The 27,952-nt window shown below is 41.4% G+C and overlaps 3 protein-coding genes across 3 annotated transcripts in view; 2 read left to right on the top strand and 1 right to left on the bottom strand.

The window, feature by feature from the left end:
• The first annotated feature begins 751 nt into the window (after nt 1-751).
• LOC139916415 (retinol dehydrogenase 12) lies at nt 752-7,633 on the top strand. The gene is made up of 7 exons (XM_071905280.2): nt 752-810; nt 1,729-1,844; nt 4,334-4,489; nt 5,323-5,427; nt 6,336-6,545; nt 6,636-6,828; nt 7,522-7,633. The coding sequence occupies exons 1-7, from the start codon at nt 800-802 to the stop codon at nt 7,622-7,624; spliced, it is 894 nt and encodes a 297-aa protein (XP_071761381.2). The 5' UTR covers nt 752-799; the 3' UTR covers nt 7,625-7,633.
• A 2,734-nt stretch (nt 7,634-10,367) lies between these two features.
• sec61g (SEC61 translocon subunit gamma) lies at nt 10,368-12,921 on the top strand. Its single transcript, XM_071905278.2, has 4 exons — nt 10,368-10,493; nt 10,878-10,981; nt 11,146-11,248; nt 12,748-12,921. Exons 2-4 carry the CDS (start codon nt 10,888-10,890, stop codon nt 12,755-12,757), a joined length of 207 nt encoding a protein of 68 aa, XP_071761379.1. The 5' UTR covers nt 10,368-10,493; nt 10,878-10,887; the 3' UTR covers nt 12,758-12,921.
• A 708-nt stretch (nt 12,922-13,629) lies between these two features.
• The window catches only part of tpk1 (thiamin pyrophosphokinase 1), a 70,367-nt gene continuing 56,044 nt past the window's right edge, over nt 13,630-27,952 (bottom strand). Inside the window, exon 9 of the mRNA XM_071905276.1 lies at nt 13,630-13,840. Within this exon, the coding sequence (XP_071761377.1) occupies nt 13,695-13,840 (146 nt within the window). The 3' untranslated portion in view covers nt 13,630-13,694. The remainder of the gene's footprint in view (nt 13,841-27,952) is intronic.

Raw genomic sequence — 27,952 nt, 5'->3', positions numbered from 1 at the left:
AAACTCTCTTGGTTTAAATGGTTTACTCTTGGTAAATTCTTCACTTTGATCATGCTACGGTCCCACAAGCTAACAGTGTCAGGCTACTCATTCCATTTCAGTCACTATTCCTTTATTTAGCCTACTATGCTCCTTGGCAGCAGTGTATTTACGTTACTTCTTCGTTTTACTTTTACACACTAACCTACTCATTATTATTTCCCGTTACACCGCCCAAAGTGGCGACTGCTCTCTCTCTCTCTCTCTCTCTCTCTCTCTCTCTCTCTCTCTCTCTCTCTCTCTCTCTCTCTCTCTCTCTCTCTCTCTCTCTCTCTCTCACCTTCCTGTGAATAATCAAGGGAAACAAATAGCGTTGAAGTCCAATCTCCTTGTCATTTTTTCGCTCGATAAAGCGAGCCGTAACTCCCACTGTCCCATGATTTTTCTAGATATTTCCGAGTTTAAATTATTACTTTATTGTGCCTTTAATTGTGCCTCTACATTCCTCAAATGTTTACCACTGTGTTGCGTCGGTCATGTGCATCTCAAGCCGTAATTCTAATATTTCCGACAGCACATGAAGGCAGCACGGGAGCCGCACACTTCCCAGCCTGTGGCTTGGGTATCAATTATGCGTCAGCTCGCCCCGTGATTGGACCAGACCTTCATATCGTGGTGACAAACGGTCAGGTGGGTGGGCAGAGATGACAGAGGAGAAACCCATTGATAAAGTGTTGTAAAGACTGACTGTTCAGGCTGTTCAGTTGTTCCTGAAGTGTCTGGACTGTTCATCAGGTGGAGTTTGGGACTCTTACGAAGAATGTATTGCAGGTAGGAAAAAAATACACAACTGCTACCAAAGCAAGGTAGAAGGTGGCGCGCTAATATCAGCCAGAAGAATGTTAGAGATTTTAAGGAGATTAGACTAAACTGTGACACCAGATCTGGCATGAGATTAAACCTGTGTGAAAAACTTTGGAATTTATGTAGATTGAATTTATGTAGACTACTATTAGTTGCTAATATTTACTTGTTATTCCGACTAATTGAAGAATAGTTGGGTTAACCATGTTCCTAATATGTCTTTTTGTTCCCTGGGAACCATTTTAATATAAATCCTATATAAATCTGTTTAAGTGGATTTGAATTGGATTTTTCTTCACATTCACGCTGACAAAAATAGATATTTTACCCAACTAGTTCATAATCAGGGAACAGAAATCACAATAGTGCAATAATATCCTACATTATGTAGTGGATAGACACTGAACTGTAATGAATTTATGGATCAACATAAATGTGATGAGTTACAGTGTTTAATTTTTCTGTCAGCATGGGCCAGATTTCTCCATTTTGAGGGAAATTTCTAACCAGGGTCTCAAGGCAGTGCTGTGACATATTGTGGCACGTGTGTGTGTGTGTTGTGTGTGTGTGTGTGTGTGTGTGTGTGTGTGTGTGTGTGTGTGTGTGTGCTCACATGTATGCATACCTTTTGCATATTTTATTTGTGCTCTCTGATCGAGACAAAGATCATCAGTAGTTAGATCAACAGTGTTTCCTGGGGATTGGAAACTTGTGCAAAATCAAACAATAACAATAAAACACTGGGCTCCAAAAAACAATCATAAAGGAAAATACTGTTGGTCTTGTTTTTCAGAAAATGTTCCCATCAACATCACCTAAAAATGTTATCTGTGTGTCATGGGGCTTCCATTTATTGATCCCTAAGCTGTTGTGTGTGTTGTTTAGGAGTGTGTGCTGTAACCGCTGGTCGTCTGAGGAGAGGTTGGAGGGGAAAACAGTCATCATCACGGGAGCCAACACCGGCATCGGCAAAGAGACGGCCAGAGACCTGGCTAGGAGAGGTACTGCAGAGACCTGTCTGTCTGTCTGTTCCTGGCTGTCAGACTGCTTGTTTGCCTGCCTGTCTGTCTGTCTCTTTCTTCATTCTGCTCCCCTGTTTGCTTTCTCTCATTTGTCCCCCGTTTTCCCTCACCCCCCTTTGGATGCCTTTTCAAAGTGAGGCTTACACAGTCCACTCATTCCCCTGGAATTCAGCACTCGTAATGCTTGGCTGGTTTAAAGTATGAGCTATAGCTTGATCTTTCACTGTGCATAGAATCAAGTGTAATCCTACTCACTTGTTTTCTTAGTCATTGTGGTTATGCATGTTTTGGTTAGAATATCAGACTTTTTTTTTTTTTAACTTAATTTGATTAAATGTATTGATTCTCCAGTTCCAAGTGATTATTTTGATGACCTATTCGACCGCAGCCTCTTCCATCATCCTATGCATTGTAAATCTATTTTACCTTTCTGGTCATTTTCAAGACTACATGCTGACTCCATTTCATAACCTGGGACAGAGAGAGGAGAGAGAAATGTGAAACTATATAAACCATTAGAGCTGACCCTCTTGCTTAACACTTGACTCAGTTTTATAACCAGTCATCCAACCTAACTCCCAGTGATGAAAGACAGACCAGGAGTGCAGGGGACAGAGGGAGCATTGTGAGGGTCTGCTCCCCACCCGAGCCAGACAGGGAACAAAGAGATGGGAGGGTGCATGCTCCAGCACACACACACACACACACACTGGAGTAATATGAAAACTGGTTCTGCATACATGATTCAGTTTGTTCATTCGGCTGCATTTGAAAAGCTCGGTATGGCATCCACTTCCTCTTATTAAAGACAACCGTAATGTGTTTGTGTGCGTGTGTGTGTGTGTGTGTGTGCGCGCGTGCGAGTACAAAAATTGCTATTATTTTGCAAATAAAAGGACAAGCAATTCTTAATTAAATCAATAGGAATTATTTTGTCTCATTTATTAAATCATTATTTAACCAATTAGGTCAGTTAAGGGCAATTTTTATTTACAATGACTGCTAAGAGGCAAAAAGCAGGTAGTTGGGAGTAAGATAAAATAAAATAAAATAAAATGACAAAACAAAGTGAAATAGAAGAACTCAGGACAGAAGCAGAGTATGGTACAGTACCAGAGGAGAATAATGCTGTGCTCCTTCATTCTAGAGAATGCACAGTTAATCATTAAAGTATCACATTTCAGTAAATGGGACTATGTAATGACATGATGACAACATGATCAGATTAGAAAGGATTCAAAAGGGAAGACAGTGCCTCAGGCCAACTGCACTGTTTTGTACTGTGTCATAGCAAGACAACCAAAATGAATCTGGACCTTTGAAATCATTTATTTGCTTTAGGAAAACATTCATCTTTTTGGTGCATTTACTGTGCTCCAGAAAAAACGGAGAATGTGCAAATGTGCAACTTAATCTCTGATAAATTTCAGATGAGGAAACACCATCATCATTACACATCAGAGTATTTACTCTATTTAAACAAGCTTCAGTGGTCATCATTAGCATTTTGCCTATATTACTGTAACATCTACCAACATAAATACAGAACCAAAACATTTTCACCTTGCATGAAATCATGTGTAATCATCACTTGGACTGCCATTGGCTTGATTCAGTTGAACTTCCCATTCACACTGTTTGTTTACTATTTGTTTTTTAAATTAGAGTGGACTTGGCTGCCAGGGAAATGTGGGAACAATTGGTTTTCCCACATGGGAGCAGTGAGAGAGAAACAAAGACACTTTGATGGGATACAGACGCTACGCTCCAACTGATTAATGGCTCTCCTCTCCCATAATTGCTGGGCATGGCAGCTATTGTGTGTGTGTGTGTGTGTGTGTGGTGGGGGGGGGGGGGTTTGGTGTGTGTGTACGTGCATGTGTGTGTGCAAGCAGTGTCTCTATGTGTGAGTGTCTGTGGGAGTGTGTGCGTGCATGCATGTTTGTGTGTATATATGTGTGTGTGTGCAAGAGAGAAAGAGAGTGAGAGTGTGTGTGAGTGTGTGTGTGTGTGTGTGTGTGTGTGTGGGTTAGGGGGGCGGGGTAGTGTATTTGTGTGTGCCTGTGCGTGTGTGTCCTCAAAGACCCCTTCCTGGGCTCATTAAAAGGAATGCATCGTAATTTGCGTCAAAGGCAGATGAGAATGACACAGTTGAGAGCGTCTTGTGTTCATGTGAGTGAAGCGGCTGCTAAGTGAGGTGCTGAATGAGAGTTTAGAAAAGATTAGGCGATGATCAGAAGTACACTCAGAGATCTGCAGCACGTACTTCCTCCTGCATTGACGTAGTTCGCTCTTTATGCTACAAATGAGCAAAGCTTTTGGGTAGGAAACCTTAAAGGAGGTTAAGGAAGACTGACACACAAAGTTGCTCTGTATTCATTAATGAGAAACTGTGAAAACATTAGAAGTACAGAACACGTTGCAATCATCGTGTCACCGACTCGTGAACCTTGACCCGTGTTTTTCAGGTGCACGCATCATCATGGCGTGCAGAGACCTGGAGCGGGCGGAGGAGGCCCGGGCGGACATTTTGGAAGACACAGGAAATGAGAATATGGTCATCAGGAAGCTGGATCTGTCTGACACCAAGTCCATCAGAGCCTTCGCTGAACTCATCAACAGAGGTAGGGTAGTCACAATACACATAATATGTAATAAACATAACTAAATGAATATATAATCAATAATCTAGCATTCATTTCTTCTATTTTGAAATAAGATATGTAATCATCATCATTAGTATGACAGCATGTATGAACGGATGGATGTATGGAGAACAAGGAAAACTATAATACATATTTCATTAATAATATGTAATGTGGAAATTAGGAGTTAAATCTATTAAACATTTGCGTGGGCGCTAATACTTTAGCGCTTTGAAAATGGAACATTATGATCTCCTAAGCAGGCGTACAAACATTTTGTGTCGTGTGAAGGCTTTTTGTGCCTTTATCCTAATTACTGGACTATTTGCACTTGAAATAAGTGGAGGAGGATGAAGATGAAGAGGATGATGTAACTCCTTCCAGGCTCACAAGGGGAGATGGAATTCATTAATTTTCTTTTTTTTAAATTGTGCTATAGTCCATCTCCTGGAGTGGTTATTAGAAGGAGACTTGTAGACATAACCAGAGAGGAAATCAAATCCATTCCCAACAAAAGAAGCCTTAGGCTCCTGATCAGTGGGTTTTATGATCCACCACAAACGGTGTAATGGTTTCATTATGTATCTCTCAGAATTTCATAGCCCATCATGGCCCATCATTCATAGTGGAAATATACACTTGTAAGCTGATATTGTCTTACTGATTTAAAATGACTATCTGTCTAAGTAACACTTGAGTAGAGACAACATAGATGTAGCCATTATTTGCTTGCTGCTTCCTCATCTTTGTGTGTGTGTGTGTGTGTGTGTGTGTGTGTGTGTGTGTGTGTGTGTGTTTGGTTTTGTTTTCAGAGGAGAAACAGGTGAATATCCTGATAAACAACGCAGGCATCATGATGTGTCCTTACTCCAAGACCGCCGATGGGTTTGAAATGCAGCTAGGGGTCAACCACCTGGGTAAGAACAGTGGCCACTTCCCATTCAGGAAAGATGTGTGTGTCTAGATCCTAATACATGGCCCCCTAGAACTATGGGTGGTTTCCTCCAAGTTGTCAGTGTTTTCCCGATATTGGACAATGGCTTCCTTCCAGACTTTTCCTTTAGCACAGGTATTTTTGGCACCAGCTAGCAGGGGCACACACGTGCTGAAACATGTTCACTCACGCACACACACACACACACACACACACACACACACACATCCTTTTCCATGTATTTGACATGTGCTTTAAATAATGATAAACACTGCCAGGTCAACAGTAGAACAGGAAACAGAGAACAATAGTAGGGACAGCAAATACCAAATGAAAAAAAAACAGATGCTAATGTATGTATGTATATGTGGAACAGATCTTTGTGTATGTGTAGGCCAGTGCTACTGTATATGTGGCCCTAATAGAAGTCAGGCCTTGGTCAAATGGTCTGCAAATGGAAATAATTCTTAGTGTTTGAGTTTGTTTCAACCTGGCTGGAGTACCAAATTGATATAAAGTATAGACTTTCCTGTAATACTTTGCAGAACTGTAATACTTTCCTGTGATTGGCTAAACTTTCTGGCACTCGTTGCAGTGTCCTAAATAGCAAATTCCACCCATGTGACTCCTAAAGAGGCTAAAAATAAACCCTAAAAAAAGTATTTGGAAACACTATTAGGCCCAAGGGTGGGAGAAATGTGTTATAAGAGAAATAGTAGGGAGAGAGATTAAGCCCTTCCACTTGTTATACATCCAAGGCATCATTCAAGACAAGTGGATGTAATACAATGACCAGTCTCATAAATCGTCTAGCATTTCATTTGCTGGAGTCATTCAATCGTTCATCGCTAAATGATCTTTCACCCAAGTCTTCCATGGCTTCCTCTCCAGGTCACTTTCTGTTGACCTACCTGCTGCTGGACCTCATCAAGCGCTCGGCTCCGGCCCGTATCGTCGTCGTGGCGTCGGTGGCCCACACCTGGACCGGTCTGCGACTGGACGACATCAACAGTGAGAAGAGTTACGATACGATGAAGGCCTACGGACAGAGCAAGCTGGCAAACGTCCTCACTGCACGCTCACTGGCCAAGCGGTTACAAGGTGAGAAGCGTGTGACACAAGGGATGAAAGAAACAAGGAAAGCGCATGATTGAATATGTGTGTACGTACTTGCTTGTGTGTGAGTTGCAGGTACGGGGGTGAGTGTGTTCTCCCTGCACCCGGGGGTGGTGCAGTCGGACCTGTGGCGGCACCAGCACCAGTGCATCCAGGTGGCGGTGAAGATCTTTGGGATTTTCACCAAGACGACAGTGGAGGGCGCTCAGACCACCATCTACTGCGCTGTGGAGCCGGGCCTGGAGAGCCAGAGCGGAGGCTACTTCAGGTACATACTGTACTGTGCTGTACACACACACACACACACACACACACACACACTTCAACACATACACTCAATATGTTACACCGAAAATGTAGGTTAGAGCCAAATACGTATACACTGCAAAAAGACATGAAGCGTTTGGAGATGCAGTTTTTGTACTATATTTTCATTGTTATTTTATACATAAAAAGTAATCAGAATGCAGAAAATATGGTCTCTGAATCCCCCCCAGACACCCAGACCCTCTGCTCTGGTTTTGATGATCTCCCTATTTCTGGACTCTCACACACACACACACACACACACACACGCACACACACACACACACAGATGGCTACTCAGTGTTGCACTCTCTCAGGACTTGAACAGAGGGAACATGCATGAAGGGGTAGCAATCAACAAATACACAGTCTTAATTATCCCTTTTGGGAAACGGCACTAGCTGAATATGAACAGTGCAAAACCCAAGTCCAATTCTGTTGTTCACAAACTAGAACAATCCAATCCAATACTGGAGCTTTCAGAGTTATGGCTTCACGCTTGTCAGTCGTTCTCCCTACTGACAAACACAGGGTGAGGGTTATATATAACATATAGGTGAGGGTTAACACACACACACACACTGTGAAAGGAGAGAAATAGTGTTTGATGGACATGCAGTGTGTAATGGCCACTCTGTGTTGTGTGTGTGAGCAGTGACTGCGCCCCAGTGAGCTGCTCCAGGACGGCTGCGGACGATGACCTGGCCCAGAAACTGTGGGAGATCAGCTGCAACATGCTTGGTATCACCTGGGAGTGATTAACAGCGTGGGGGGGGGGGGGGGGGTTAGATATGACAGCTCTCACATGTATCATTATCTATAACTTTTTTTTGGTATTGGCTGATGTTGGCAGGTTTAGTCTTGTTTTTGGGTCTGGAAATTTTGAAAAGTGCTTTTAAATCCTAAATTATTATTATTATTATAATAATTATTATTGTTGTTGTTGTTGTCATTTGTCTCATTTGCATGTGTCTTATAATTGTTCTGACCAAGCTGTAGTGCTAAATTGCTTGATGTCTCAGTATCTCACCCCAACTTTTTGTAGTGCACTGGTTGTGTCTTTTATGAAGGGTATTTATTCAGCGCCTGTAGTGCTGGTATTGCTTCATGACTTCAGCATGGCAACGCTATGTGATTGATAAATGGGACTTTATTCAGCACAGTCCTCCTCTGAGCATACATATTTGCTATGCACTGTATAAACATCATCAGTAAACAGCACTGTTAAGCACTTTTATAGAGGCATGAATGTTACTGTTGTGAAAAAGATGTACTTCTGTGTCTCAAATTGTGCGACATGTCCCATTACATCAGTGCATATCTTCTGTGGGTAAACTGATTATTGAGACACTTTGATAACAGTTAACATGAACCTTTCTGTTGTGAGTGTCAAAATGTATGTTTTATTGATTAATACTATCTAGGGCATTGAGCTAACATAGAAAAGCTTTGTCCCAGTTTGTGTGGAATAGGTTTGGTGGTAAAGTGTAGATCAATGTTTCCCCTACCATTGAATAATTGACCATGATTGAATGTCACTCAAATGAATTTGCTTTCATTGATCAGTTTTAGTATCACATGGTCCTAATGTCGTTTCAGAGGCTTTTCCAACTCACCAAGAACATTTTCCCAGGAAAGACAAGCATAACATTCTGTGCGGTGTGGTGTTTTTGAAGTGATTCTGGTTACATTGGGTCAACATATTAATGAGTTGTATATTAGGGGACTTCAAGAAAGCCTTTGACATTGGAAATATGTTAATGTGCCACATCTACTGTATCTACAATATGTACATATATTTATGTAAAAAATAAACCTGTTAGACTGTTAAACATGCCACATAGTCCTGCTTCTTGCTTTTCCTCAACAGCTATGAATGACTTTTGAGTAAGCTATACAGTATAATTACATAACATTAACATGGAATGTTGTCTAGACCTCTTAAGATGTATGCATGATAACACATGATATGAAATTGCATGTGATGGTGGGATGGAATTTGCCTTTGAGGTTAAAGGAGCTTAGCTAAGATTAGTTTATTAGACTTGAAGGACCAATAAGACAATAAGTCTCAGGCTGTACCACCCAAACAGACGAGGGGTTTTTAGTGTGACTTGCACTGGCTGATCCCATCCTTAAAGCGAAAAACTTTAATGGTGGAGACATGTTGTCTACAGTACAGCCTGGGACTGTTTGCTCTTATTCACTGGTCTGGCCAGGTGATGATGGATGCCCCACTAATGTGAGGAAAACAGTTTGTAGGTTACAGTGGATTGCCGCACATACAGGGGCCTCATAGACTCCCAGGCTACATTTGATTAGTATTGTTCAACCAGTCCTAGATGTATGGTGTTAACGTGCCTTAACGTGCCATACCTTAGCCTTTGTGAGTCTAAATTTGATCCTATAATTTGTATCATTATAATGGAGAACAATGATCAAGAAAAATAAATGCCAGAAATCTATTTGGAAGCCATATCTTAAGCAAAATCACTTGACATGGCATTTAGGACCAATGTAATATGACCTGAGCTATGTGAGATTTGGACCAATGTTCCCTCTAAGGTGTGTGCATTTGGTGACTTAGGTCTAATAATTTATCACACTCACCAAATAATAATATCCTTTCTTAGTCTATTTATATAAGCAGATTTGGAAGTTTTTGTGGCCAATGATGTTAGATGCTGGGACTCATACCTTATAGGGTTTAGTGAATTGGTAGTGTTAATTTCCTTTTTGCTTAGCTACATGAAATACTTATTTTGTTATTAAGACAGAAAGCCTTTTTTTATTTCTTTTCAGTTGTTAGTAATTAGTTGGAGATATTTGACGGTATATACATTCTTAGGTTGGGCTTGTTGATTAAAAAGGACTGGCTTTTGTAAGTTCTGGATAAGTGAATCAGCTGTCTTTTGAATGTAAATGTCATAAATGATTATCAATCAAGTTGAAGTGCACAATGTGAGATACCTTACAGGCTTTGGTTTAGTTTATTTGCACAGTGATAAAAAGCACAACAAGACATGCAAAAAAATGGATGACAGAATCTAATTGACAACAAAAACACCAAGGCACAAAATGGTAGAACAACAAAGATGTCTAACACTAATCACAACAATGTTGTCTGCAAACACTGAGACTGGGATGTAGTGGAGGGTTAACCCATCTAAACTAGATTTAGCCAGATTTTTATTTGCGGAAAAAAACTTACAGTTTTTTATGCTGAAACAAGCCTTCACAGCGTAAATTCATAGTAGCCTACACAGCATAGTGAGTATCAAACTGATGCAACCTATATGAGGATATGGTTCAGTAAGCATAGATTAATGACTTCCTAAAAATAGGATATTTTCATTCATTTCACCAAGTGGAAGTCATAGTTTACCCGCCTTTCTGTTTCCCACTGCTATCACACCAGCAGCCTGTCTCTGTTAATACACCTCCCAGCCTGTTGGTGGCAGTGTAAACACTAATTTCAACTTTATAAAGAAAGGAAGAAGATCGTACGCATGCGCCTGTAAAGTCTACGTCAGCTCTTCTCTATCAACAAGCGGCCGACAGCTACGTGGCTTTAGTCGCTCTCTGTCTTTTGACCCCTTTATTCGTCAAATACGACCACGGAAACAGGTTAGTGTAATGCCTTGAAACACGTTTACATCTTTCACTAACCTTTACCTTTATAGCGGCGTGACAGCTTTGACTTTTCAATGTTACTGGTTATAACTTGGTTTGCCTACTAACCTAACGTTAGCTCGACTTGCTTTCTGTTCTGACGTTAGCTAACTGCGGAGTAAACTAACTAAACGTGAGGTTAGTCGAGATGAGGGCAGATTTTCTTAAGAAATACGTGTGTTAGCTGTGAAATAATGAATTACAGTAACAATTCTAGCCTTGTGTTAGTCGTTTCCAAGACAAGTCAGAAGATGGATTCAAGTCAACGTCAGCACTTACCGTTAGCGGTCCAGGCCTGATCTGTGATTTGTAACAGTGACTTTATGATCCTACCTGCAGCCTAAACACCATGGATCAGGTTATGCAGTTTGTCGAGCCCAGCCGGCAGTTCGTCAAAGACTCAATAAGGCTCGTAAAGAGGTGTACAAAACCCGACAGAAAAGGTATGGTAAAATTCAGTGTTTTCTCATTTGACTGAATCTGTCTTTGACCTGCAACACCTGGGGATCCTAGGATAAATGAATAATTGTCAATCAGTTGGGAATTTGATTTAAATATATGCTAAATTGTCTTTTTTTTTTTTGCATTGTTCTCTCGTGTCCCTCAGAATTCCAGAAGATCGCCATGGCCACAGCGATTGGGTTTGCCATCATGGGCTTCATTGGTTTCTTCGTCAAACTCATCCACATCCCCATCAACAACATCATTGTGTAAGTAGTTTTTTCCACAAGGGCTGTGGTCAGTTCACTTAATGTTCAGTCAGCTGAAAGTGGGTTTGCTTCAAAATTCAAAGACGGAAAAAAAAAATGATTATGCTAATCATCAAGTTAAAGTTAGAGATATGAGATTCTTCTGTTAGTTTGCTTATTTGTGCAATGTGCAATTTAAATACAATGATAAAAACACAAGGACAAGATGCAATAACTTACTTGTGCTGGTGAGATAGTGATAGAATTGCGTCTGGTTTTTATAATCATGTGGAACATCTGAGTAAACCTTTAAGTCTGTGTGAACTTGCAGTGCTGCACCACAGATATCAACAGTCTGGGAGATGAGAAAATGGGATTAAAAAAGGCAACACAACTACTCAGCAACACTATTATAATGTAAATTATGATACAATACTCAAAATGTGTGTGTGTTAATGTACTAAAATCCAAAATGTCAAGATACCTTTATTAACTATTTTTGACAACAGTTATCTTTGTCTGTCGGTCCACTGGGTGTGTATTGATCCTGACCTTGCATTAACATGAGTGATGGTTTATCGGACTCTGGGGAGAGTTTCCTGTTGATCGGTTATGTCTAAGCCCCTCCCCCTTGGCTGTATAGATCCTGAAGTCGCATTGAGATGTGTGATTGTCTTTATCTGTTGATCTAACGGCTAACAATTATGTGATGGGAGCAGGATTCATTGTTTCAAGTAACCAATAAGCTGTATTAGGCTTTTTCATTTGGTTTCATAGAGCCAAGTAGGTCGCAGTTTATCACAAATTACGTGCGTGTTAATCCCATTTTCTCATCTCCCAGCCTGTTTATCTGTGGTGCAGTGTTGCAAGTTTATACATAAATGTACTCCACATGATTATAAAAATCAGATTCTAGACACCCAAATAGTTAATCTTTAAAGACCACTTATTAACCATTTAATGGGGGGCAGCATAGTGTGTATTACAGGCCACTTAACCATTCACTAACTACAGTAAACAAAAGTTGCAACTCTTATAATAGTGACCCCAAAATGTTTGATGCTTTACAAGTTTCTTAACCATATACAACCAAAATAATTGTTCATATTTGATAGTTATTATTATTGATTATCACTATTTGACATTAGTTAAACGTGCAATAGGAGGCAGCTCGGTAGCATCCATGATTTTATTATTGAACACAACAGTAGAAAACATTCAAGTAGCATCCATTTAGGCTGTGAAGGTAATGACTGGGAGGTTCCAGCATCCCAAAGTGCAGTAGTTGGATAAAAATAAGTGATCCGCAATTTTAATCAAGGACACAGTCTGCACAGTCTCTGCTGAAGATATTGATTTACAAAATAGGGAATGTCAGTCAAACTGTTTCTATTACAATAAAATATATTCCGCTATGAATTACATGTGCATTTTTCCAGTCATGCTTGTTTTGATGCAACAAAGTTAATGAAGCGTCATTTTTCATTTCATATGCTAATAGTGCCATTCTTCTCTTCCAGGGGAGGCTGAATCCTGATCACACAGAACTACAAAACTGCAATACCCAGGGACAGGAGGTGGTGATGCAAAGTGTTAGAGGGGCGGTGGGGTTGGGGGCTAAAGGGATGTCATTTTTACACTCTGTGCACAATATTTGTATTTGGCTGTGTTAATAAATCATGCAAACCCACAGACTGAGTTGTGCTGTCTAAGCAACTGGCCTTGCTTTCTCTGTGGCTGCAGTGGTTGTGTTTTTAAACTTTTCTACTTTCAGAAGTAGCATATTAAACTACTTCTCATCAAAGGCAGGAAGAGGACAGTGGAAGCAGGAGCACTAAGGTCAAAGGCACATAGGCTGTGACACAAAGCAGATCCTTGCACACCTAATCTACATTGTATAAAAGAGGATATGTATGGTGATACCTCTTGTCTTGGATATGTAGTGGAGTGAACAACTCTACAATATACTGTCACATTAGTGCTTATCTAAAGATTGTCTAATATCAAATCAGGAGAGATTTGGAGATTAAAATGAAAAGAACCTGACTCTTGTTTGCAGTAAGGCCTGAACAAGTACAGGACGTCCAACTGTGATCCAAATACACAATCAAAATAGACAAGCACATTGGTGTCAAATCTGGCCATATGTTGTCTCATATGCATTAAAATAAAAAAAATCAATGAATCATTAACAAATAAATCACAGGCACCCCTCTGGTGAGCTTTGCTTCCCAGCAGCATGGTTTCCACTATAGAGCTGGCCAAGGCTATCACTCGATATTCACTAAAACATTTTTCTGTGTTTTTGGCCACATTTCATATACACTAATAGTGCTTTCCGTTCTGTCCTTGTACTACGCACAAAGAATCTAAAACTATAGTGAGCTGGCTGCAGCTGTGCTGTGGAAAAGTAGCAACCTTGGGCTTAGCATGATCTCTTGACTGGGGAGGAAGCATCTCTCCTGTGTCATTTCTTGTCCTTGCGGACGCCCATGCTCCACAGCAGCGGCTGGTCTGTCGTCACGGTTACGGGCCTCCTGGGGTTTCCGGGGGCGACGGGCTCATAGGTGTTGGAGGTGCTCACCAGCTTCCCAAACTGCAGGACCTCGTTTCCTGGACAGAGGGGAAAGAGACACAGTGAGTCAAATAATGCAGCAGTAATGAAGGCTGTGAAGTAATGAAGATAATTAGTTTCTCATGTGACTGATTTATAGCTTATTCTAATTATAAAACACAGGCATATAGCCCTCTGTATTGATTTTGACGGGTTAAAAGGGCAGGGTAAACATCACAGCCTTGAGATAATGTGGTTACAAACAGCTTGTGTCCCTGTGTAACCCTGGCAAGGTGGTCCACTCAGCAGCATATGACTGTTGGCTTTATTTCTGAGCGCTCAAGCTTGGATCCAAGGTAGTAATCTGAGGCCGTGGCGGGTTCATACACACACGCACACAAAGGACACAAAAAGCATACCGCCACTTTGTGGTTACTCGAGTGCAAACAAAACCTCAAAGGGAATCCTTCAGCTGCCACCAACAGGAAAGTGAACGCTGAGGTGTACGAGTCACACAGGGCTCCTTCGTAATGACAAGCAGTGAGCAAAGGAACTGTTCAAGGTGACAGCCATCAAAAGACAGGTGTTAAATAAAGGATTCAGCCCAGAGCTAAGCAGTTTAATGTTTCAACCATTTGAAGATCACATACGGAGTGCATACAGAAATTTACCATAGTTTACATATCTTGCATTTGATGTTTTTACTTTCCAGGTTGTTCAGATGCTTTTAAGGGTAAATGGTAGGCTGTTCAAACATTTGAAATCATTTTCTGATATATTTTACCTTGGTGTGGGATGGAAATGTTTCTCTGTGAGCCTTGCATTGCTGCTGTGTCCAGACCAGGGTCGTGGTCAATTCACTTTCAGTTAAACTAATTCAAATGTTAAGAGAATCACTAGCTTGTTAAGTAATAGAACATTCATTCATTCTCAGTTACTTTTCTTTTTATTAGGTTGAATAAAAACAACCTTCATATTCCAAAAACTGAACTGAAAGTGACTTGATTGAATTGAACCTAGCTTGACACCTGGTCAACACTGACCTCTAGTGGGCAAACCAGGAATCTAAGCAGCATCAATTGTGCAGGGGCTTCAGATTCAGTGAGACATAAGAATCAAGTCAAGGGCCACACATTTATCTAGATATATTTTACTTGAATAAAGTAAACTAACTTCTTTGACCATGTTTTTAAATGTCCCATAAAGCTCTAAACAACATGGCAAATCAACAGCTGTGCAGCCTAAATGGCTTTTAGTCTAGAGAAATAATGAATTTGGAAGTGAATTAATGTATGGTTAACTTTTTACATGTATCATATAGCTAATTGTTACACAACTACCTCACAGGTCTAAATATATAAAACACATTAGAGGTTTTGTGTGCCATTTACTCATGCAAAATGATACATTCAAGTAAAGTACAAGTAAAATAATGAATCCTTGACTGTGTTTCCACATAACTTACATGCAGCAGCCTGGCACTTTTTCCATCAACATTAACATTGACATTTATTCACACATTTACTCAGACAAATGCCTCTGAGCACGCTCGGCAGACAGGCACCCGGAGAGCAGAACTTTTGGATTGTGTCTGTTTGACATGAAAGGGACAAACTCACCTCAAGAGAGTTAAACTTGGCCCTCAGTTTTCTGTTACACTGTTATTCAGTTCTATCCGTCAGTATTTTGGTATGCTCTTGGCATCAACTGCAATTTGTAAAAAAGAAAATTAACTGAATTTCTTGGCCTAAAGGTGAGCAAATCTGCTAAAGTCTGCTTTGTGTTCAGTTTTTGCCTGTATTCATGCCCTGCTCTCAGGAAAGGAGTGATGTGAGACAGCCTGACTGACAAGTCAAAAAGCTTGTGGCTCTCTCTCAAACAGTTTTCCTGAAGGCTTTTAATGCGGCTGGCATATTCGGGAACACCTGTTTGCGTCTCTGCAGGTTCATAAACCAAATGAGGCATACAGTACTTCTTTACACTCCGTAAAGAAGTACTCGGTCTCTCAGCTCTCTTGAAACTGGCTGCTATCAGCATCAACTTTACATCTTTCAGCCATCTTGATCTAGCTGTCTAGTTCGCTTGCTTGGTGTCAGTGAGCGATGAGCCGTGTGAAAGTGGGGTGGAGGGGGTGGGGGCTGGGTTTAGCACACAAACCGTACAGTATTAGTGCTCGGAGTGGCACAATCTGCGGCTGTAACAAGGTGGGCCACATGTGCCATAAGGGGCTTTGTTAGCCACCCCCAGACACATGAACTGCTCTTTTTCATTTTCATCGCTATCATCGCTGCTCTCCTGAAAACACCAAGCTGGACCAATGAACTTTAAAACCTCTGCAGAGACCATTCCTGACAAATCACCATAGCGGAGAAATGCTTTACTCAGGTGGGTACACAATATGTAAACAGAGGCTAATGGTATCCACATGAGCCATAAAATGGAAAGTCCAATCAGAGAGCTTGATGCTTATATGAAGCTGCCTCCCTGGAGGAAACCACATCAAAAATTCATGTGGTCACGTTGTTAATAAGCAGACAATAAACAATCTGTACAGTCCCACGGCATATTTGTGGTGATGACATATAGAGCTAATTAACTGGCAGTTCATTTGAATGTGATCTCAGCTCTCTGGCTCCCTAGTTGATCAGCTGCTTTCATCTCTTCTATGGAGAATACAGTCATGTTAGGCTGCTTGGCATGCTTGTTAATGTTAGCAACTGAACTGTTACAGAAGCACTGCTTATACAACAATGCAACTTATCATAAAAGGCCAGAGTATGTGTTGTCTTCCGATCATAAAAAAATGATTTGGCTATATATATCACCATTAGCCACTGTATGGCAGCAGCCCATGCAAATGAACAGATGAAGAACCCAGCAGTTCTCTCACTGTGTGATGTCATCTAAATGAGGAGCGGATGATGAGCACTCTCAGCTAAAATGTGAAGATTTATAGTTAAAGTTAAATTGTCATTGTCATTAATTGGATACTTCTCAGTAAAGTGCAGACATGATTTGTAGAAAACCACACCTTGATGAAGTTTGTTTCCCATATACTTCCAATAGAGCCTGGTTTCACAGACTGTGGGTCAGATCTCAAAGGGATTACGTAAACAAAAGATTAAATCGGCTCCTGGGTTGGAAATGTTTAAAGGGCCATTTTTTCCCCAGTCTTGGAAAATTGAGTGGGATGGCAACTTCGGTGCATAATTAGAGCAAAAAATGTTGTAGTGTGTATCAGTCCTGTCTATTTTTTTGTCTGTTTGCCTTCTTCAATCTTGATAAAACAACCAGATAATGAGTATAATTATCTGGCTCTACCATAATTATGCAATAGCATACATTGTATAGAAAACTACGAATTCTGGGTTTGAAGATAAAAATGTATTCCATGTGTAGTCTGTTCTGCAGCGCGGCAATCAGAGAATAATTTATGCCAAATATACCATACAATTTATGCCTTGTAGACATCCAGTGTGCATATGGGTAATAAATAAGTGCAAATTCTATTCTCTTGAGAAGAAGAAAGAGGCTTTTCAATCATACAACCTGATTTAGCAAACACTAAGGATCAAACATCATGTATTCCACACTATTAGCCCAAACCAACATTTGATAATTGCATTGTTTGAACATCCTGTGGGAATGACAAACAGCAATAGAAAACACAAGTTTTATGAATATGCATGTGAAACAAAAAAACAGCGTTTTGCAATCACTTCATGCGAAGGCGAAAATGAACACGAAGGAACAAAGACAAGAAGAGAATGAAGCAAATCAGTTGTCCACAGGCGTCTACATACACATCAAAGAGGGACAAAAACGCTGTTCTGCTTCAAAGACTGCCAAACAAGCATGATATTAGACTAGCTTGACTCAGAACAGGGAGGAAAATAAGTAGTATGTGAAGTTAGGGTGCTTGGTAATTGACTGAGCGACAACAGAGCCACAGCCACTCGGCTGTGTGTGTGAGAATAGTATCTGACTGTGTAAAAGTGCTGCCCCGAAGTTCTCTCTCTCTGCAGAGCAATGTGTTTCCACCAAGTTCTCACCAGCAGAGCCGGGAGTGTTGTCAGGGGAGCTGGGAAAAGAGAGTGAAGTCTAACAGTAGGTTGAGGCAGGTAGTGTCGGGGCTTGTGGTATGTGTGCATGTGTATGTATACTTGTATTATTACATCCTCATACGTATTATCCAATTGCAAACTGAACATAAATGAGGACTTTTGTGCTGGTGCTCATAGGAGAAAATGTTAATTTTGTGGTTAGGGGTCAGGTCTTAGTGTAAGCTTTGGATTACGTTAAGAGTTATGGTTAGGTAATGAATGTAATGTAAGTCAGTGGAATGTCCCCTTTAGTAATAATTCTGGTAAAAACTATAATTGCAAAGCATGTAGTCGTAACTAGCTTCTAAGAGAACACCAATTCACCATCACACCACAAACATACAGTACAGTTCCTGACCAATGCATAGGCTACATACACCTGCCATAGCTATTCATACAGTTGCCATAAGGTTATAGAGTGTATCCTTGAGCATGACATGTTATGTCACCGGGAGGGAGGAGTGTATAGCTTGGACAAATGAGGATATAATCAGGGGTAAAAAGTGAAGTGGGGTGAAGGAGGGCGGCATCTTTTTAACACAAGTTACTTGTTAGTTAGATATCACAAATCACTCCCTTTGCAAATGAAAATTATGTTAATTGCAAATAATTACAAATTATACCACCTGGCTATTTCCCTTGTTAAATGAGGATTTTAGGCAGATTATGAAGGACAACAATTTATCTACCCACCATCTCCCTTGTTTAACAGGCTGCAATGCTCAGAATGACCACCACAGGCAGCAGAGCACTACAATAAGAAGGATAGGAGTCATACTATGCTGAATAGGATGATGCAGAGCACCTACATTTACTAACACACATTATCTCTCTCTCTCGCACACACACGCACACACACGCACACACACACACACACACACACACACACACACACACACGTGCGTGCAAACTCTTTACCGAGCACAAAGGGCTTTCAGATGGCTTCATTAGTAATCCCCTCCTCAAAGCTGATACCGATCAATAGCGGCCCCCGTTGCAGAGGGGACCGAAATGAGCGTCGCACCCTCCAGTGATAACAATGGAGATGTTTGCTGCCTGTAATTGCATTTCCAGAGCCACAGCCGAAAGGGCCCGTCAGCTGTAAGTAGGCTGTATTTACACAACAAATTACCCAGGAGAGAGGGTGGGCGAGGAGAGAGACACACTCGCACTGCAGTGGACAGGTAGAGCAGGGGAATTATGGGTGTTTGGGGCCATTTTATGAATGAGAGAGAAGACAGTCACTGCTCTTCTCAACTATTTTTTGGGGGAAATGTTTTTCCTCTAAGCAAAGGTGTGGTAAAGTGCATTTGTAACATTGAAATATTGGTGTCAAATTAATTGTGACACCTTGGTAGAGGCCTAATTACAGTAAACAAATGACAACACAAGGCCACATTTCCCATAAAGTCCGTTGCTTTCTGTTGCTCCATGTATGTTTTCTCTTTCTCTTTGGCTTTACTGAACAGGGTAAACATGTTGGAAGTGATGTTTTGTTTTCCATTGGACTTTCACTCTTCGCTCCATCTGCCACTGCAAGAAACACTGAAAGCTTTAGCTCCATTTGTGCTAGAAGAACAGCGGCCTTCTTCCTGTTTTGTGCCATAAAGCAATACCTCTTTGTGCCATAAAGCAATTCAGCAGAGTTCCCACACAGTCCCACATGTAAAATGCAGTGTAGATGCTGTCAATCTTCTCGGTGATGGGCTTTGTTTGTTTAAAGGTAATTATACTAATGTCTCACAATTGATTAGTTCGCAGAACATTTAAAATAACACTGGGATACAACCTTTATGGCCTGAGATCCCAGCGACTCCTCTGCTACAGAAATACATAATCTGCATTTTCTTTGCCTAGTACATCTGAATGTGTTTAGCTAGAAACACACGTCCCCTTTCATCACAACACAACTTGTCATCAGGAGGCAATAACTATTATGCCATTACCACAAATGCACCATGGGACTGTACAGAATCTATACTTGTTTAGGATGAGACAGTAGGGAGTAATGAGAGTGATATTGAATAGGGGAGGATTTGATCCAAGGCCAGTACTGTTTCATCTTAAATCCACTACACCATCTTGGGGCATAGACTGGTTCCATTTAAACAAACGATTTATCTTTCAAAGACCTGAAATGAATTAATTATAAGCCCACAGTTGCAAGCAGTTTGGAGATGGATGAGGCAAAGACTTGGGTTAATGCGCACTTCACGTTATTTAGCCCAGTAAAGATTGTCCTCTTAAGCAGAACATGGGAAAATCCTGCCGTAAATCTTCTCAAAGACTTTTTCGGACTACTAAAAATTCAAGCAATTGTTCTAGGTGGCGACTTTTAAGGTTTATTAGCTGAATCATTCAGATGAAAAACCACATAAGACTATTTGGAGTTTTGTTTGTATAGTCGATTCAGATTCTGGGTGACTGTTTATCATGAAAATAAATGTTCAGCATGAAAATAAACACAAACAACCTCAACTGACTTATATTGTTCACAACACTTTTAATTACAGTTTGAGATGTCAAACATCACTGATTTGAAAACTTATACTGAGGGCTTTGATTCAAGACATCATGCACTGTGCATATTATATCAGCAGTGATTTCGATACAGCAGTGTCCTTTCCTTTCTCCACCTGACATTCTCCTTATATTAAAGGCTATTTATTGGCCATGAGATGAGCCAAGGCATGAGCAGCAGTGTTAGCACCATCTGCTGTGCATTGATAGCTGCTTCCATTAAACGTTTATGGTGCTGCGGCTACGCTGGTCTGCGAGAGCGAGGTGACAAACACTATGCTAGCTTAAGTTGACCTTCAGATAAGAAGACTTCTCTTGGGTTGTGGTATCGGTCAGATTTAATAAGCAGCGAGGCGTGTCAGAAAGAGCGAGAGACGGAGAGAGAGAGAGAGAGAGGGAGGGGGAGACAAGGAAAATGCCAAGTTTTGATATCATAGAGTGGGTGATAGGGGGGATACATCACTGTCCAGGTGAAAATGTGTTTGAGTAGATGAGAAGTCAGAGTTGATGTACGTCTGTGAATGTGTTTGTGCACATAAATATGAATCGATTGAGCACTTGAGTGTCTCTCTGCATACTCTATGTGTGTGTGTGTGTGTGTGTGCGTGAATATGTGTGTGCATGTGTGTGTGTGTGTGTGCACTCCTCCTCTGCCTGCCTGGTACACTGCAGCTCCATTGGGGGGAGTACAAGCAGTTCACATCAGGTTGCTGTTCATTTCCCCTCTGCCCCAATGTGTGATGTGCGCAGCGTCAGAAATCTACAGATCCATAAATAAAACCATAAAACAGCAGTTTTCCCTCCTGCTGCCACACAGCACCGCTACAGAATACATACACTTTTCATTTCCCCTCTCTAGGACCTTGGTGAGCGGGAGGGAGGGAGAGAGGGAGGGGAGGGCGGAGAGGGAAAGAAAGAGAGAGAGAGAGACAGTAAGAGGCAGCATGTATAAAAAGGCAGATGTGAGAGAGAGAGAGAGATAGAGAGAGAGAGAGGCAATGCGTAGAAAGGTGTACTAGAAGAGAGAGAGAGAAAAGGGAAAGAGGGACAGAGAAAGGCAACATGTGTCGAAAGGCATATGAGAAAGAGAGGAAGAGCGAGACATGGAGATAAAGAGGGAATAGATTAATTTCTATAGACTGAAGCCCTGAAAGAATGAGACAAAAACATAAGGAGATAGCAAGGACAGAAAAACAGAGGCAGGCAGAAAAAAAAGAACAAAGGAGCTGTGAGAAGAAGAAGAAGAGGAGAAGGTCAGGGAGACGGGCCGGGCCTGTTTGCCCCTGGAGGAAGAGAAGGAAAAGGAGAGATCTTACAGTAGAGACACAGAGGGTATGTCTGCCTCTGGCAGGGACAGCGGGTAAGACCTCAGTGAACCAGGTTTGTCAGACACATCTATCTGTTTGACTACAAGATAAAGCACATTGCTTTACCCTACTCCCTCCACCCTCCTTTTAAAAACAATCCTTTCAGATATTTAGAATGCTTCCTGAATACTGAAGTCTCTCTGTATGCCGCTGAAGGCTTAAGCTTCTTCTCAGCCGCTGAACAAAACTTTAAAGCCAGCGGTGTCAAGAAACATATTTTTTTTGTTTTTTTTTGTTAACAGACTCTGAATTAGTTTCAAAAGAGTTTTTTTCCCCTGGTTTCAAAAGACACTATATTCATATTAAGGCCGTTGGAGAGTGTTAAACCACACATCACAGTACAAAACCCACCTCACTGTAAACTTCAAAATTAGTCACATGAAAAACAAGGACAGTCCCTGCTGTTTTACTCAAAGTAAAAGTATGCTGTGATGTTGCAGTAGACACCAGTTGGGGAGGCTGTCTAGTAGTCAAAGGGTTGGTGGCTTGATTACTGATAGGGGAGAAAGGGGTAAGCTGAGTAAGTGGGTAAAAAGACCAGCCCTTGTATCTAGGCAACCATCCACAAAATGAATTGTGATCACAGATTTAAGAAGAGTAATTAATTTGCCGGAAGTTGTGATGGAGGAGAGCATCTGGAGGAAGTGGTAACTGAGCCAGGTTAAAAAATGTGCTTTCTCGTATGTCAAGTGGTAAAGAAATCATGGCTCTTGTATATAAATGGAACCATTTGAGTCTTTATTACATATTAGTTTAAGACTGTATAAAGTGCAATATGAGACCATAAACGTAGCATAACTGTGGGCCCGAGTTGTTGCGTGAAGCGGTTTTGTCAAAATGACGCTTGTGGGGTAAAATGTGCCACTAGCCCTGGGGCAAGTTGTGCCAAAAGACAAACTTTATTTAATGAGTCATACTTCTAAAACTGTATTGGCTACAGAAATGTTTTAATTTCCAAGGATGCCCAACAACCTTAAGTAAACATAGCAATTACTGTTTGAAATAAATAGTTATTTTTGCTGTAGTAGCATAAAAAAGTGGCTCATTTTACCCTGTTTTCCCCTACCAACAAAAACCTGAGCACTGGTAATAATGATATTGAGTGATACTTTATTGATCCCTGTTGGGAAATCTATTTCCACAGGGAGGTCAGAGGTCAGGGTCACCTGCAGCTGGTAGGGATTCATTGTGTTACTCAGGGACACTTCAGCAGTGTGGATGCTTGCTGATACGGGGCTTGAATCCTGGTTGTCTGGTTGTAGGGCGATCTGTCTAACCACTAGGCCACTCTGCCGCCAACATGCTCCCGAACGTCCACATACATGTGAAGTAACCGGCTCCAAGGATGGGTATCGGTTAATTAGGCAGAATGCTACACAGATTGCACAATTTCTTTCAAATTACCGTTACTCATGTCACGTTTAACAGAATACAGGGAAAAGATATAGCATGTATCAAATGAATATTCATGGCATCGATGCCCTCTGAGTAACTCTTGTTGATAATGTAAATAAAAATATGGAATATTCAGTCAAGTCCTTATTAAGTGCTAGAATTGTCTAATTTGCATGCCAACGTGTTTGTGAAGGTTTATTTCACAAACAGCATGCTCTCATTAACAGTAAGGGCAAGTTTTCTAATCTTGCCCAAAGTTTACTTTTAATTAAGATTTCTCAATCGCTTCGCCTCTCTGTGCGACTTCACTGCCGAAATCCATCTGTGAGCTCACGTGTTTGTTTTTTATCAAGAGCTGCACCTGCCCGCGTTGTGTGTGTGTGCACGCATAGAAGTCCTGCAGTAGTGCACGTACGTGTGTGTGTGTGTGTGTGTGTGTGTGTGTGTGTGTGTGTGTGTACAGTACTGTGGAAGTGAATGTACAAACCCCATCTGGTGGGTCATTTGAAGGTCCTTTACCATTTCGATGACATTTTAAACACAGTCTTTCTCTGTGTTTGGAATAGCATTTGTGTGTGTGTGTGTGTGTCTATGTATTAAGTGTGGTATTTGAAGGTGTTAGAGTGAGAGAGGGAGCGAGAGAAAGAGAGAGAGAGAGAGAGAGAGAGAGAGAGAGAGCGAGAGATGTGTGTGTATGCCTGCGTGAATGCATGGACAAGTACTTGTATGTGTGTGTGTGTGTGTGTGTGAGTCTGTGTGTGTGGCTATGTGTGTCTGATTGGATGTACGTGCATGTTTTTGACTATCAGTGCGTGTTTCTAGATGCATGTGGTGAATGCATGTACGGTATGCTTGGGAGTACGTGAGGACGTGACTGTCAAATTGAATGCACGTGTGTTTCTTTGAGCATGTGCTTGTGCGTGTGTGTGTATTTGCGTGCGTCTCCTGGTGTTTCTTTGAGAGTGTGTGTTTGACGATGCTGAGTTTATGGGGAACAGGGGTGGAACCGGCGCTGTGGAGTACTAGCGGCCTATTTGCATATCAAACTGAATGGGAGCCTCACAGAGGAAAGCCTCCTTCAGCTTCTCTCTCATCAGTGGGCTGACAGCCATTGTTCACGGTCCACAGAAGTTTCTCTCCCGCTTTCTGTCACATGCGCACACAACGACACACACACACACACACACACACAAGTACGTATGCGCACACAGGCAGAAAGTTGCACACACTGAAACAAACAAGAGCCCGATGAAACAAGTGCACACACATGCACGCACGCCAATATACGCACGATCATATAAAAGAGAGATACACGCACATGCACACAGCCACACACACACACTGTGAGGGAAGAGTTGGGTTGGGGATGACAGCTATTCAAATTTGTTGTTCATTATGATCCACGCTAAGCCGAAAACATCATGACGAAGCAGGTTTTAACACACACACACACACACAGACACACACACAGACACACACACAGACACAGACACACACACACAGACAGTCATAACTCAGATTGTGTTGCTGCAGGTTGAAGGCTTTTTAATATTAAGCTGTCAGACGGGAGAGGCTGAGTCACAAAGCAATGACTAAGGAGGTTTTCTGTACAGAGCTTGCACGCTTGCACGTACAAACACATGCATATAAACGCACACACACACACACACACACACACGAGTCCCAGAGAGGTGTTTTCCTCATTTCCATAACGTCCATTTAACTTACATTTTTAAAACATAGAAAAGTATTTGCATTAAGACAGTGGAGTTCTGTAAGTCCCAGATGCAGGCCTGTTGTCTCGCTGACTTTCATAACCTATCATCCTTCAATTAAGATATTAGGGTGATTCAAAAGTCCTCTAAATGTAAACTTGGAGCTATTTTATCTGCCAACAATAGCCCTTGACCCCCATTTACTTCTCAAGGAGCATAAAAGATGAAATGATAGTGATTAAAGACAAAAAAAATGTCTGCCATGTTTTGAGTGAACTCAACATTGTATTTCAGTATTGCTGGTGACAGTTTGTGTGTGTATGTGTCTCTTTAGATTAGGTGCTTGTATGAATACAGTTAGAGGCTATTTCAAAGTCCCAAAAACTGCCACAGGGACAGTGTAATCTGTCAGGAGTGGACAATCAGACTTTTAAACGCTTGCTATACGCATGCTATTCCTATAGTCGTTGAGAGACTGAAGTTGTGAACATCAGCATGAAATCTCCACCAAAGTAGAGAGCAAAGACTCCTTAAATCATCAAGAACATGATTGATTTTGTGGACACTAATAGATAGCACACAGTGATTTTGATGAGAGATGGCCACATTTCCTGGGAAAGGATTGCTAGCACTGTAGTAATATGAGGCTCATTTGGATGTAAAATCGGTGTCCACAATATTCTTTAATAACATCACAGAGTAAGAAGCTTTGTCTTCGGGTGTCTAGCCCTAGGAGAGAGCAGTTGATGTTCTCAAATATTGATTGAACTGTCAAAGATCATAGGAATGACATGTGACTTCAGAAAGTGAATTTTCAAAAAATGCGCAGGCCATAAAAGCAATGGAAAATAGTCGTCCTCAAAGACAGAAAGCACAGAGCCAGAGGCAATGATTTGATGTATTGGCTATTTAAACTGAATACACTGTGCTTGATGCAAAACTTTGAGTCATCTTCTCAATGCCAGACAGTCTCTTTCATTACCCCTGCTCACAGTGCATTTGTGTGTGTGTGTGTGTGTGTGTGTGTGTGTGTGTGTGTGTGTGTGTGTGTGTGTGTGTGTGTGTGTATGTTCTGTGGTTCCTCCGTGGTGGAACGAGTTACCAAACTCCATTCGCTCCGCAGAGTCCCTCTCAATCAAGAAAAGGCTAAAGACCCAGCTCTTTAATGAACACCTTCTCACCTGATGGACTGTGTAGAACTTAGCTTTATGGCACTTACTCTCGTTGTTCTCTCCTGACTAGAACCTTGCTTGTGTTGTATTAAAATCTCATGTGTACGTCGCTTTGGATAAAAGCGTCTGCCAAATGGGAAATTGTAAATTGTTTAGCTTGAGTTCTTGTCTGAATTAAGCTATAGGCTATTTAAAAATCCCTCTAATGACTGCCAGGAAAAGTTTTTTCTGCCATCAGTAGCCTTCCTACTACTGATGTAAATGCAACTCTGGTGGCCATTTAAACATATAATTCCTCACTGCCATGCTTTGAGTGGGCATCTTGTTATATATGCACACTACTGGTCACATTTTGTGTGTGTGTGTGTGTGTGTGTGTGTGTGTGTGTGTGTGCATGTGTGTGTGTGTGTGTGTGTGGCATGAGCATAGGGCCTCATTAATTGCTTGCAAAAGGTAAAGGTGGAGCTAATTTATTTGTTGGGTGCCTATTGCACATATTGATGCTTTTGTTTGGTCCTGCTAATGCACAGGCTTCAATGGAAAAGAGTGTGCAGCTAGGCGTCAGCGTGTGTTAGGGAACATAATAACCTTGACTCCATGGGTTTCACAGTTGTTTCTCACAGTAGTGAGATAACAGGGATGGAAAACACTCACTCTCTCACACAAACACACACAAACACAATATAATACAGGTCATTAACACCCCCAATCGCTTAGTGACTTCAATTTGAGATCCCGGTGTGCGTATGGGGCTGTGCGTATGTCTACAGTTCTGCCTGGTTTGATGCCAAGCATTTCTAAACATTATAATCAGTGTAAATATATCCATAATACCAGAGGACTGCAGAGCAAATCCCAACCCCCAACTGACCACATTACATTTGACACACACACACACACAACTGAATTTGGTAGCACATGCACATACAAACATATTTGCACACATATACGTGTGCACACACGAACATGCACACTTTCATCTCACACACGCTCAGGTGCGTGCGCACATACACACTCACTCTCACACAGACACACACACACAGACACACACACACACACACACACACACACACACTATACCTATGCCTACACATACACACACAGTATAATTGGGAGGTTACTGTGCTATGGCTGAGCAGGTCAGTGATTTCCAGTAGGTAACTCCTCTCCTGCTCTCCTGCTTTCATGGTTGTGGAGACTCAATGACATCCCTTTATGCCAGATTAACGTTAAAGTGGATATTTGCTGTGGGCGGCCCACTGTCATTCATTTTCTATGGGTTAGGGCAAGGGCAGTGGAATGCACAACAGCAAGGAAAATGAGCAGGGAAAAGTTAAGGTTAGGGCTACTTTATGCAAATAAATTGGCTGGAGTTTTCAAGTATTACTGCAGGGAACACCAATCAAAAATCAGAGCTGGGCTATCAAGAGCTCGGTCTGAGTTTATGTGCCTGGGCATGACCAATCATGAGTGCAAAGAAATCACCCTCATCTTGCATAATCGTTGGTATCAGCAACCCAATTTGAGCTCCTATAGTGAATAATGTGAAAAAAAACAGGTCTTAGTCTGAGACTGGCATTGCTGATGCTGCAAATCTTCAAATTTGCAAGAAAGTGCAAGTTATTGCAAGACATTGCAAGATATTCTTGAACTGAATAAGGACCATAGTTGCCATGTCAGACAAAATGTGGCTCACCATCACTGACCCAGCTTTCCTAGGCATCTCAACTTTCATCCCTTCTCATATACTGGACCAGTGTCATACTGGACACTCTCTGCACCTGAACCTTTACAAGTACAGCTACACTGTAGCCATGCTGCTCAAATGCACATAGTTATTTAACAAAGAATGTTGAATGTACATATGCATAGTCTAATGTCTATCGTATGATTTGTACT

The sequence above is a fragment of the Centroberyx gerrardi genome, chromosome 22 (assembly GCF_048128805.1).
Source record: "Centroberyx gerrardi isolate f3 chromosome 22, fCenGer3.hap1.cur.20231027, whole genome shotgun sequence".
In the NCBI taxonomy this organism is placed as follows: Eukaryota; Metazoa; Chordata; class Actinopteri; order Beryciformes; family Berycidae; genus Centroberyx; species Centroberyx gerrardi.
Note: the sequence above shows the minus strand (reverse complement) of the source record. Positions and strands in the feature narration are given on the sequence as shown.

What these genes read in the sequence shown, in the direction of transcription:
- LOC139916415 (XM_071905280.2), top strand. An exon ending in ACTGGCCAAGCGGTTACAAG is followed by an intron (nt 6,546 to 6,635) that starts GTGAGAAGCGTG and finishes TGTGAGTTGCAG; the next exon opens with GTACGGGGGTGAGTGTGTTC. An exon ending in CAGAGCGGAGGCTACTTCAG is followed by an intron (nt 6,829 to 7,521) that starts GTACATACTGTA and finishes GTGTGTGAGCAG; the next exon opens with TGACTGCGCCCCAGTGAGCT.
- sec61g (XM_071905278.2), top strand. Translation starts at nt 10,888, where the DNA reads ATGGATCAGGTTATGCAGTTTGTCGAGCCCAGCCGGCAGTTCGTCAAA. An exon ending in TACAAAACCCGACAGAAAAG is followed by an intron (nt 10,982 to 11,145) that starts GTATGGTAAAAT and finishes CGTGTCCCTCAG; the next exon opens with AATTCCAGAAGATCGCCATG.